The sequence below is a fragment of the Canariomyces notabilis genome (genome assembly GCF_033297395.1).
Source record: "Canariomyces notabilis strain CBS 508.74 unplaced genomic scaffold N656scaffold_12, whole genome shotgun sequence".
In the NCBI taxonomy this organism is placed as follows: domain Eukaryota; kingdom Fungi; phylum Ascomycota; class Sordariomycetes; order Sordariales; family Chaetomiaceae; genus Canariomyces; species Canariomyces notabilis.
Genome location: NW_027041834.1, coordinates 19982 through 32119, shown reverse-complemented (window position 1 = coordinate 32119; position 12138 = coordinate 19982). Strand labels below are relative to the sequence as shown.

General features: G+C 52.4%; 3 protein-coding genes across 3 annotated transcripts; 2 read left to right on the top strand and 1 right to left on the bottom strand.

Annotated features, from left to right (window-relative positions):
* Positions 1–3749: 3749 nt before the first annotated feature.
* On the bottom strand, positions 3750–4140 carry N656DRAFT_104254 (uncharacterized protein). Its single transcript, XM_064808485.1, has one exon. It carries the CDS (start codon positions 4068–4070, stop codon positions 3843–3845), a length of 228 nt encoding a protein of 75 aa, XP_064669615.1. The 5' UTR covers positions 4071–4140; the 3' UTR covers positions 3750–3842.
* A 1007-nt stretch (positions 4141–5147) lies between these two features.
* N656DRAFT_104338 (uncharacterized protein) lies at positions 5148–6298 on the top strand. The gene has a single exon (XM_064808487.1). The coding sequence runs from the start codon at positions 5395–5397 to the stop codon at positions 6205–6207; it is 813 nt and encodes a 270-aa protein (XP_064669614.1). The 5' UTR covers positions 5148–5394; the 3' UTR covers positions 6208–6298.
* On the top strand, positions 6296–8268 carry N656DRAFT_104287 (Pkinase-domain-containing protein). Its single transcript, XM_064808486.1, has 2 exons — positions 6296–7067; positions 7220–8268. Exons 1-2 carry the CDS (start codon positions 6383–6385, stop codon positions 8050–8052), a joined length of 1518 nt encoding a protein of 505 aa, XP_064669613.1. The 5' UTR covers positions 6296–6382; the 3' UTR covers positions 8053–8268.
* Positions 8269–12138: the final 3870 nt, after the last annotated feature.

The window sequence follows — 12138 nt, the reverse complement described above, 5'->3', positions numbered from 1 at the left end:
CTGGGTGATGGTGGAGTATTGCAGGTTGTGCCCCTTTCTGTGCGAGGTTCTCATTGCAAGTGACTGGTTACTTGTACAATACTCCGTACTGCTGTTGCCTGTTTTACACCTCGGGTAGGCAAACCGCCTGTGTATCGTACTGTACGTCTGCTTCTGAAGCCGGTGAAAGGGGTTGTGAAATGCCGTGATACGGTACTACCTTTCCCTGACCACCAACCCCCAGGCACTTTCGGATGAAAGTTACTCCCAGGATTACTCCTAGATGGTGTATGTTACTCTATCATTAATGTAAAGCAATGATACCTGTAGTGTAGTATTACCGATTTAACAGTCGTCATGTAGGATGGGAAAGGGGAGGAGGTGTCACGGTCGCATCTCTAATGTAGGAAGAAAAGGGGTCCAGGACGCTTGAGAGAAGAGGGCTCGGTTTTTACATTCGTCGGTGTCCGCACGCACGCACACACACACACCAAGAGATTGCGGCGAGGTGCGGTGCTGATTGAAAGTGTATCCGTACTTCGAACATGTCACGGTCCGATAAACGGTAAACCATAGATATCCCTCGCCGCAACTGTGCCGCCTCCACATGTTCCCAATCTCCGGTCGAACATCCTTCTCTGTGCTAGCATGGCCAGTAGCGTGCATTTGGTTCGCCGTCTGACCACATGTTGCACTTTAGGGTCGTACATTGAAGGCAAAGCGGTTAGTTAGCTTGAAGGAATGTTAGTACACAGCCTGACGGCAGGGGTCACAGATGGTGTCCCGGGAAAAGGGTGAGGTGACACTGCGTTGGCGCCCCGACGGATCGGATGGAGCGGGCATTTGTGGAGTTTGTTCAGGTGGAACCCCGCCGTGACGCCGTGACGCCGTGCCGGCCGTCGGAGCGGCCAACAAATGCGGCCACCCGCCGTGGTTTGCCGTCTGGCCCCACATTCTCACCGGCGTCTGTAGACTATAGCTAAGTTGCACTTGGTCATCCGTCGTTCTCCTTGCTAAGTGTAAACTTGAACTTCTCTGTGGCTGGCCGTTCACACTCCCTGTCTCTCACCTTCAAGTTCCCGGGGCCGTCGATTTGGTAACTACCTTAGGTAAACAAGTTGACTGCTTCAATGGCGGCTGGCAGCTGAGGCCGATCATAGAGGCCAGCTGGCTACTAGGTAACAGCTTGAAGCTGTTGAGACTGGATACATTACGGATCTCGTCGAATCATTGCAGTGACTCATGGGAGCAATGGCCTGGCTGTTCATGGATGAGAAGGGGTCTTCTGAGCACCACATAGTAGAACATACTACAGAAAGTCGAGCACCCACTACTACAGTAGGCTGCCTGGAGCATTCTCATTCAAACTTATCACTCGAACATGCAGTCCAGAGTCAGCTGCGTGTCATGACATAATGCGGTGGGGAGAAGCATGATAGGCGTAGATTGATGGTGAGCCTAGGCTTGTGGTGTAAAATGAGGGGATCATCATAATGTGAGTGGTGTATAGTACTCCTATTCCCTCACTTCTCTCTCATCATCCTCTTCTCGTTGTCCATCCATTGAGCGGAGTCCAGATGACGCACGTTTCATAAGTATTGACACTACTTGCTCCTGTACCATGGAGGAGGGAAGCCTTGCCGACCGGCTCAAGACCGGCAATAGATGATTGGGCCCAGGATTTATTAGATCATCGGCAATTCCAGCGATACGCTATCGATCTCATCATCAATCGCCAAGAGCAGAAGACCCACACTGATGCTTGGACAGGGCCTCGGACGGCGCTCCACCTCCCGACTCTTCCATCGTGGCTCGTGTCCGTGTCACACTCCACCACGAGGCCAGTTGACGTTTGGTAACCATCCTGCTACATCTGATTGATCAATGGTTTTTGGCGATCGCCTGTCCCAACTGCCCAATGGCGAGCCTGACACAAATATGGCAATCACTACACGATGAAGATGCCCTCCTCAGGGGATGATGGATTTGATCATTGATGATGTCGCTCATTACTCGCCATTTCAAGTGTATTATGCGCATCCAACTTCCACCAGTCTCGAATGGCTCGTTTTGGCCAGGTACTGATCGTTTCGCGAAGCGACAAGGAATCACAAGGCGATCCCGCAATGAACCCTTGCTTGCCTGGTGTTTGAGAGGGAAATGTCTGCGGGAAACGGTTCCAACGGCTCAACCTGGAACAGCGCTCGGGTACCGTCGGACGGACGCATATCAGAACTTTTCATCTTATCCGAGCCACAATGCCGGGTGCCGCCTGTAACACTCAAAGAAGGTCTGTTATTGAGCATATCATAGCTATGTGTAGTGTAGTAGTTCTGCACACTTCCAGTGTAGTGTATGTCTGTACAGTACAGTACAATACTGACAACTTGAGATCAGTGGCGTGAGGTCGGTGCGTGCCGGACCCCGGCCGTTTTCCGCCAAGCCCTTGATTGACGGTTCAAAATCACGCGCAGCCGGCACTCTCGGGCTGGTGTCCATGACGGACATGACAGACATGACAGACAAACTACGGAGGTTGGGGCCAAAAGTTTTCGACAAATTCCTCTTGCCAAGACTGCCAAGGCCACCAGTACAGTATGGCTTGCACACATCAGCTCAGGCCACCTACAACTAGCCACTGAATCCACTAAAATGAAACCCAGTTACAGGGCCAATCACAGGGCCGCTCCAGTCCCCGCTCACGTGGGATCTGCGAGGGAGCGCTATTCCCAAAGAAAATACAGTGCGTCTCTCATCCCCTTCTTGCTTCTCATACGTTGATAGGCTTGGCACCAGCTCCAGTTGTCGAAAACTTTTGGCCCCAACCTCCGTACACTAGTGAACTATGTACAGAGCCGAGAGAGCCTTCTCGAAGATCGGGTTAGGGAGATGACAGGCAACCCGCCACAAAGGCTGCCAATCATGACGCGTAAGCGATCCATTTTATGAAGCGTTTAGCTGATGTGCGCATGTTGTCCAAGAGGTTCTGTACAGGCCAGGACAGTAGTGTAGTACCGACAGTGTAGCCCAGCCCAGGTAGATCTGAGATAGGCACGGATCGATGATAACATTATACACTATATGTTAGAGAAACTACTGGCTGGGGCCCATTGCCGAGACGAAGATCTAGCCGCCGATGATGCTAGATGCGAGTGGTGGCGGCAAACGCGTACATATGAACCTAGGTTTCTTCTTATTTTATTCGTAGTGTACATGAAGAAGTTGTAACATCCTTCCACGGGTTTCAAGTTTAGCAAAAGACGGGATCAAGAGGTCAGACAGCACCCTATCATGCGTTGAGGGAAAGTGTGTCAAACAAGTTCCGTTGCCTTGTACAGTATCCGTATCGAATGTGGAAACAGGGGTCCTGGGTCGAGTGTAGTGTAATTTACAATACAAGAAATTGTACGGACGTACATACACAATCGATGTTTGTTCACACCCAACACTCCGTTCTTGTGTAGGAAAGGTATTCTTGTACTGTACAGTACATAGTGTAATAACCGGGGGGTCCAGTGCGCCATACCTAATTCCTCCGTATAATCGACGCTGGACTATCGATTTGCTTTGACCTCTTTCTGGCTATGGCTTACGCAGATCCCTTAACGAACTACTCCATACGGTACATACGAATATAAATGGTACGGTCATTAGTGCCACAATACGATATGCCGATTTTGCTATTACGACGGCCTCAATTGCTATTACGACGGCCTACAACTGCATGTATCTCCGCCGCCACACGTGCAGGCCGCGCCAAGCTTTGCACTCGCCAAGATCGAAGTGCAGGACGTTGACGCGCAGACTCGGGAGAGTACACCTGCCCTGCGCGCAGACAAGTCAGCGGGGCCAGGGCGGTCTGTCTAGTCTGTCAGTATTTTTTGCGTGCGATTCAAATTGATTGCATTTCTAAGCGATTCAGCCCAGGGCTCGCACGCAGGAGAATTACCAGGCGTGGGCGTTTCACCCAATTCAATGGTTTGCGTGCAGATCAAGTTCCGGTACTTCGATGTTGGTGGCTTTAAAATTTTGGTGTGGCTTGCACGTGTGGCGGCGGAGATACATGCAGTTGTAGGCCGTCGTAATAGCATTTGAGGCCGTCGTAATAGCAAAGTCGCGATATGCAGAGTATTGCACCGGTTATGTTAACTAAAGCGGATTTCTGGCCCCTTCACTACTAGGTTTGCAATTCCCATTGACTAGCCACTTTCCGATCTTTAGCAGTCCTAGCATTTTGGCTGTGGATGCCTCTCCCTCGATGGTGTTGTGCAACTAGTGTATTTTCCATTGTTACACATATCGAATACAGTATGTACAATACCAAAGTATCGTAGGTAACTAGTATAGCCGGCACATCCACCCTCACATAGAGTTCACCGTTGAGCGCTTGCCTAGGCTGTTGCAGTGCATCCGACAGACTGTGACGCCTTCAGTTTTGTCTTGATCAGGGTCTACCTCTCTACATGTCCGCTACCATCTCTGGTTGCTGATCCTACTAGTGTTTCGACGTTTCTGAAAATCACCACTCTTTCGGAGTCAGGTGCGACAGCCAATCAATGCACACCTGTACGAGCAAATTGCTGCCGAGAGCCGATGTCCAGCAAACACACTACGGTACCGCCACCAGCAGCACCACCATCAATCATCGCAGGGCGGATCTTTCCCCTTACCTAGACGGGAGGCCTTCAAAACCTGGTACATAGATGCCTTGGATACAGTGGAGGCGGCAAGCAGGCGCTCGACCAGTTTAAACACGCTACTTGACTCACTTGTCGACCGGCATGGCGATGCGTCGTCAGGAGACGAGTTTCGCCTTCTCCAGCCGATGCTGAACGAAATGCGAAGCCGTTGCAACGTCACGGGGCCACGCTTCGGATTTGCCCAGAGTCCCAGACACAGCCTGGGATTCCGCTTTGTCATCCCGACCCACGCCCCTCTTTACGACCAAGCAATTTCCGCACCCCTTCGTCTACCCCCCCTTGAAGAGAGCTGCGTGTTCTGACTGGCTCCAATATTTTCTATCTGTGGGGCGAGGGGGTGAATACTGAAGAGGAGCGAATGTCGTTGATGGTTGGGGTTGCCTTCACATCAGTCGACGCGGCTCAGTGACACAGAGGCGACGTCGTGAGTGAGCGGGATTGTGTCGGCCCAGCTTTCTCACCTCTTTTCGTTTAATTGCCCGCTGTCACATTTTCCCTCACACAGCGCATTAGCGCAAAGCCCCGAGAGGCGGCAAGCCCACCCCAGTGTCCTTGGCCACCCGGGGCCACTGGGAGGCCCGTCCACACCATTCGTTGTCGACCCACAATGCGCTCCTTCCGAGCTAGCGCATTTGTACGAAGGTAGCGCCGCCCACCCAAGAAATCAAGAATAGGTAGGCTGGCGCATTGTGCTCGCATTGATATCGTGGGTCTCATGGATCTAGTGGGTCCCCAGGGCGGGAGGGTGTGCTGGCCTGTGCCCACCAGGGCATGCAGGCCTGGCTCTGGGCAATCAAGAGACGCATCCAAGACGAGGAGGAGCCAGGCCCAGTCTGACATGGGATCGTCGGGGCCAATGAAGCCACAGCAGACAGCGACACCACACAATCCGAGGGCGGGCAGGGAATCCTGGGCAGCTGGGCATCTGCGTTCTAGAGAATTGGGGCGGCGGAGCAATCCAGTTCGACCAGTCAGTTGCCGTTTCGACAAATATCAACGAACTGCAAGCCCGCATTTCTGCTTGATGCCTCACCACACATTGCCTACCACCACCACCTCCTCCTCCTCCTTCACCACCACCCCCTTCTTCTTACTGGACGCAGCCTACAGTACAGTACTTCGTCCACTGCACCCACGCAACCACAGTCGAACCGTCTTCTCCCCCCTCCATTTTGTTTCTAGACGCTCATTAAAAACTACCCTTTCTCTCCCGCCTCTCTTCTCTTTCGACTTCCTTCTGCTCCCTTGCTGCCAGTGCTGTGGGAGTCGTGTCCCTCCTCCTGTCGAGAATCACCTACCTACCGTTCTGTTCACCAACGCCCGGGCCACATGTGGAGTCTTCGCCCCTTCTCCCATTGACGCCCAACCACTTGCCGCCATCCATCTCGCCTCCTCCACGGCTTATCCACGGCTTGACTCGTTCACTCGAGCTCGGTCACCTTTGTTGCGACCCGGGACTTTCAAATCAACCCAGGAGCTATCTTCCGAGCCATCCGTCGGAACAAAGGACTTTTTGCTTTTCTCTTGATTCCGCCATTTTGGTCTAGAGGATAGTGCCGTTCTTGGGCTTCAAGGATCCCATTTCCTCTACTCTAAAAAAACAGTGCCGTTTTCCATTTCTCTCTTTTCTCGCCGCATCCTGGAGGTTACGACCCAAGCCAAAGGAGAAGAGAAGAGAGAGTCTAGGAGCGAACTGCCGGACCATGCAGCATGTTTCAGCATACGGGTACCCCACACCACCAGCATCACCAGCATTTGGCCAGCCGTGTGCCCTTCCCAACCATTTAGCAGTGCAACAGCCGTGCGGCTTGCCGCGCTTCGCTCCGGTGGCCCCGGAGGAGAGGCTAGGCCGCTTCATCACGACAACCTTGCAGTTGACGGGCATCGTCGGGACCGGCGCTTACGGCGTCGTCTACTCGGCCGTCGATACCAAGACCCATGTCCGGTATGCCGTCAAGTGCCTCAGCAAGTTCAACCCGGATGGGACTCCGCTGGACCGCCGCCAGGTCGCCTTTCAGACCAGGGAGATCAGGTTGCACTACCTCGCCTCCACGCACCCAAATGTGGTTTCAATACTAAAGATTATCGACTATCCCGACGCCATTTACGTTGTGTTAGAATACTGCCCTGAAGGTGACTTGTTCTACAACATCACCGAGTGCGGGCAGTATGTGGGTAAGGATGCGCTGGCCAAGAAGGTCTTCCTGCAAATCCTGGATGCCGTGGAGCATTGCCACAGCCTGGGAATCTACCATCGGGACTTGAAGCCGGAGAACATCCTTGTCTCCGACCATGGAGAAACTGTCAAGCTGGCAGACTTTGGCCTGGCGACCTCGAGTGACCGGTCTGAAGACTATGGTTGCGGTTCGACCTTTTACATGTCTCCAGGTAGGTTTTGATATCCGAGCACCCCTTCCCTTTCCCGGCCGCGGCGCCCCTATCCCGTCCTCTCGTCTGGGGGCCCTCCGATTTCTTCCAGTTCTCTTGACCTCCCCCGAACTCCCAACTGACTTCTTTCATCTTCCTTCTCTCTCTTCTAGAATGCCTGGATCACTCATCTAGGAGCCCATTTTACTACTGTGCACCAAACGATGTTTGGAGCTTAGGAGTCATCCTGGTGAACCTCACCTGTGGACGCAACCCATGGAAGCAGGCATCCTTTGAAGATTCTACTTACCGGGCGTACACGAGAAGCCAGGATTTCCTGAAAACCATCCTCCCTGTGTCGGACGAACTGAACGACATTTTGGGGAGGATATTTACCCGGGATCCACACCAGAGAATTACGCTTGCCGAGCTGCGCGCCCGGATACGTGACTGCCACAGGTTTACAGAACAGCCGACGGCCCAGCTGTCGACACTGCCTGAGCCTGCAGAACACACATCAACATACGTTTGCGAAGAGGAACCGGCCATGGACGACGACTACGATTATGAGCTGCCGCTCTCACCTGATTCTTCGGACGGGGACTCAACATGCTCTTCCGACGAAGGATCTCTAACCTCGAGCTGCTCCAGCATCGAAGACTTGGAGGAAGACGACTTTTTGGATGATCTTCCCGAGGCCAAAACCCCACCACCACCAGCTTCCATTGGGGAGCCGGCAATATACGAAGCCGAGGAGCCCAAGGTGGTGCCGCTCCAGGCACAGGAGTACTTCCACCCTTGCCCTGTCGCTACCGCAGGACCTGTTCAGGCCATGCCGATTCCTGTGCAGCCAGTGTGCGCGCCACCAAAGTTCCAGCTACATCACTCTGTTTGGGACATGTTGAGGTATGCGCAGCCGTCGCCGCCGACTCCGCCACAGATCCACCACCCGATTCCTTTCCACCACCAGGTCCCTCTGTTTGCCCATATGCAGGGTTGCTACTAGCTTCCATCTCTTACCAGAGTACGTTGCTACCATGTCGCTGCTCCTGGACGGTAACGCCCCACATACTACCATCAGGTCCATTGGTTTTGAGGACCAAGATGAGTGACTCCGTCATGGATTGCTGGGTTTTCTCACAGCTCAACCCAACTCAACCTGATAAGAAACGTTTTTACCCTGGCGCCTTCCAAAGGGCGCCAACCCGAAATAAGGATTATAATTCGCCGCGTCGAGGCTTTTTTTGCTTAATCTCCATCAACCCAGTGGACCCGAAAGGAAAAGCCAATGCCGAGGATGGTTTGATTATTTTATTCATGTCTTCATCTACTTCTCTTTTATTCTGCCCCTAAGGAGTTCAGGCACTGGAGCATAGTTCAACCGGCGCATAGGGATACAGCAGGCGTTAAATATCCAGGACGACCTCGGGAGTGGATCATGCTTTTTCTCTTTGCCCTGTTGTTATCAGCGCTTCCCCGCTTTGATCAAACTTTTTCTAATACCCCCCGAACTCCTGTCATAGAAGGAAGGGTGAAGAAGGGCAAAAGGCATGGCATTTCCTATCACTTCGGCATGATACCATTGTCTTCACTCTATTCGGTTTGTCGGTTCTGCTCCTTGGTTGGGCTTTGATGGACATGATTTCAAACATTAAAGCTTTCCGCTTGTATCAGAGGTGAAAATCTGGGATGGGACATGAGGAATTTAGACATTCCCTGGGTCAATAGCCCATTTGCGTGCTGACGCATCGAGCACTGCCGCTAAACGACACTTTACGTTTTACTTCTCTTGTGGGGATGGGCAGCCTCCTCTCTCCTTACTGAGATATGGAGGATGGCTGCGGCGCCATTCCAGCAGAGGAGGGAGAGAGGGGGTGGAGGATGGCTCTTTATGTGGCCTGGATCTCGAGCCTGCATCGTGATAGATCAGGGCAGAAAAGATCAATCAAAAGACGTTCAAACACCCATTCAGAATAATACATTGTATGTATAAGGTGTCGTGCAGAGCGAGGAACAGAGCCCACCCTCCACGTGACGAATCTGCGATGCTGCTGATTGAGAATCAATGCTGTCTCGGAGAATGTGAAAACTCCGTTACTGGCTCCAGCTTTCACGCAAGGCATCGACGTCTTGTTACTGGGCTGCCATCTGTCTGCCTCTGTTCCCATCACACCATTCTCGATTCATCTTATGTACTGTGCTAGGCAATAGTAGTTATTACCTCGGTCAGTTAGAGAGTCTCAGTAAGCCATATGGCACCGAAAAATGTAAAGAAAATAAAAAGGCAGAATAAACTGTTTCCAATTCCCATTCAGCGCTCATCCTGTCGCATCACAGCTCAATTCTGCCGCTAGGCGCACAAGAGAAGGAATTGACTACCACGCTGTGTAGTGTGTACAGTCCGTGGTGTGTAATCAGCGCCCGAGGCAACCTCTCGCCCACCCCCCGTTCTGCGGTTGTGTTCTGCGATTGTCCGTGGAGAGGGAGGTTGAGCGTGTTATTGGCTGATAACGAAGGTGCCACGTCGCCTTACTTTTCTGAAGGCCAAGATTCACTTCCCACTCAAACTGTGCAGCTGCAGTGATGCAGCATGCAGCCTCACTTGAGGGCGTTTAGGGTTGCACTGGAGAAGAAAGGAACTTCGGCGGTGATGGTGTAACGAGATACCCATTTTATTTTGTTTCACCCTCATCATTTCCTCACATCGGTCCGTTACGGCAGTTTCTCTTGTTTGCCCGATGGCCAAGACAATAAAATTGAATTTCACACCGACGGGCGCTCCTTGGGTAGGATACTATGCAACATCGCATAACCCATACCGGGAGTTCTACTCGGTAGGGTAGCATGCGCAAAAAGGTGCAGGTCCTTCCTACTGCAAGCACGGAGATGAAGGGACCCTGCGATTGGGTGTCAAGTGCGGTTCCCAATGAAGGGCTGCAAGCCTACCTTGATACGCCAGAAAAATGAGGCTTGCCTGCATGCCACTGACGGGAGTTGGGATGCAGCTTTCCAATTTACGCACGGACACGGGCATGGAAAGCACGCTATGGGCACGAGCAGCTGTCGGCCTTCACTCTCCAGTCTCCACTCTCGCACTTGCATTAACGTCAACAACCGTTGGCAGCGAATGTTTCTTCTTTTCCCTTCCATCTCGTGCAGGAGAAAAGGTCAGATGTGATGATGCATCCACTCTCCTATTCTTTGCCTTCCCGTTGGCTTGGCCTGGGCTTGGCCTGGGCTTGGCCTAGCCAAAGTGAGTGACGGTAATTGGTCCGTGCCTCAATAATCCATCATCCTGCCCCGCTCTGAATGGCCACCACCAACCCAACCCCTCACCCATTCATCTGGACCTGCCGTCTGCCTATCCTCGTCATCTCGGGTTGGGAACCCAATCTGCGTCTAGCATACATCAAACACTTACACTAGCGTATGCTCAAAGAAATCCATCAAAACTCTGGATTCAGCGTTGGAGGGAGCCGAGGGAGCCTACAATGCTCAGCGGCCACAGCTTGCTGATCGCAAGCGGCAAGTGCTGACCTACTCGTTTCATTAACAACAAACCCCTTCCTTATTCCTTCCATGTTCCTTCCCATTTGCCCAAACGCAACCGGGCATGCTCTCTTTTGTTTTGGTCATATCACCCGAGCTGCACTACAGTTTTGTCGCTCATCAATGAAATATAGGTGCAATGACTGGTCAGCTGGTAGGCGGCTGTGGTCAATCTCATCCCGCCATACCTCGCAACCATGTTTTTGTTTGCCAAGTGGCTTGGTCAGTCGACTTGTCTTTGTTCCCGTTTCTTTCTCGGCAAAGATACCGAGGCGAAGGCAGACCTTCCTCATCCAAAGATGGAGGATTTCGTGTCGAGATCGGTCTCGGTTACGTCCTTGGTGCCTGTCAGTCCGTGACTCCATACCTGGTCGAGCCTTGGGTGATGTGCTCAACTAATTACCGCGTCGCCTATCCAGTCTGCTGGGAAGAGGGCCCGCTTGCTCACAACTAACTATCTAGGGCAGTCTAGCGCTTTGCAACGATGGGTTCTAAGAACTACTGTAGACATTACTAAGGTGGGCCAAGTGTGAAAGTCGAAGTTGATTATTGGACTTTTACATATTGAGACTTGTTGATGTACCTCGTGCAGTTTTAGCTTCTGCCAGTGGGATTCAAGTCCCCTTCCGGACTTGGATTTACACGAGCCATAAGCCCATGTGGACGGCATGATCAAGGCAGCACATGCATACAGGCTGAGGTCAGTTCAGAGCGGCAAGGCATGGGAATTGGAACACCCCATCGAAGGGCCCCAACGGAAAGAAATGCTCGACTTTTGAGTTTCCGCAGGGCAGGGCACACATACGGCGCTGTCTAGTCGCCAGAGACACCGGGCTGGCCGGTGGTCTGGAAGGCGGGCTTGAATTATGGTGACTAAATATCTACATGTAGGGCGCCTCCGCTAGGTACAGCACATTCGGGCTGGCCTCTGTGATTGTCGAGGCATGCGAGACATGCACGATTCGGGCGAGCCAACGTGTTAGGTCCAGGTGTTGCTTCAGAAGCAGCCACTTCTGAGAGCTTGGTAGGCATTAACAGTCTAGCAGGTCTCGTGACATAGTACAGTTTCTAACGTTGAAACCAGACCCAATACGGATAGCGACTGCCCCAGGTTCCCTGCTGTAGAGCTGCCTCAGATTGTTAAGAGGGGTAGTCGAGAGGACGATTTTTACGTGCAAAATTTTGCCCGCACTAACAGACAGCAGGAGGGGGGACATCAGTGAACTTATGGTACTTTCGTGGGCGGACTACTGAAATCATGACATGGACGACGACAACATGAAGCTAAGCTCCAACAACGACCGTACAGAACTATCAACGCCCCTTAACACATTGTTTCGCTGCGATTATTCCGGGGCGGCATATGCTTGCCGTTGAGCGTTTCGCGTACGATGCGAAGCCTCCAAGCCGCAACTTGAAACATAACTGCCTTTTTGGCCAAACCATCTCGTTTAGAGCTTCGTCCTCGAGTTTGTCTGCCCGTCGGCCTGCTTCTGGTGGACTGGTAGCTTACTGCTTGAACGTAGCTAGAAATCGTCGTTGC

What these genes read in the sequence shown, in the direction of transcription:
- N656DRAFT_104254 (XM_064808485.1), bottom strand. Translation starts at nt 4,070, where the DNA reads ATGCTATTACGACGGCCTACAACTGCATGTATCTCCGCCGCCACACGT.
- N656DRAFT_104338 (XM_064808487.1), top strand. Translation starts at nt 5,395, where the DNA reads ATGGATCTAGTGGGTCCCCAGGGCGGGAGGGTGTGCTGGCCTGTGCCC.
- N656DRAFT_104287 (XM_064808486.1), top strand. Translation starts at nt 6,383, where the DNA reads ATGCAGCATGTTTCAGCATACGGGTACCCCACACCACCAGCATCACCA. An exon ending in GACCTTTTACATGTCTCCAG is followed by an intron (nt 7,068 to 7,219) that starts GTAGGTTTTGAT and finishes TCTCTCTTCTAG; the next exon opens with AATGCCTGGATCACTCATCT.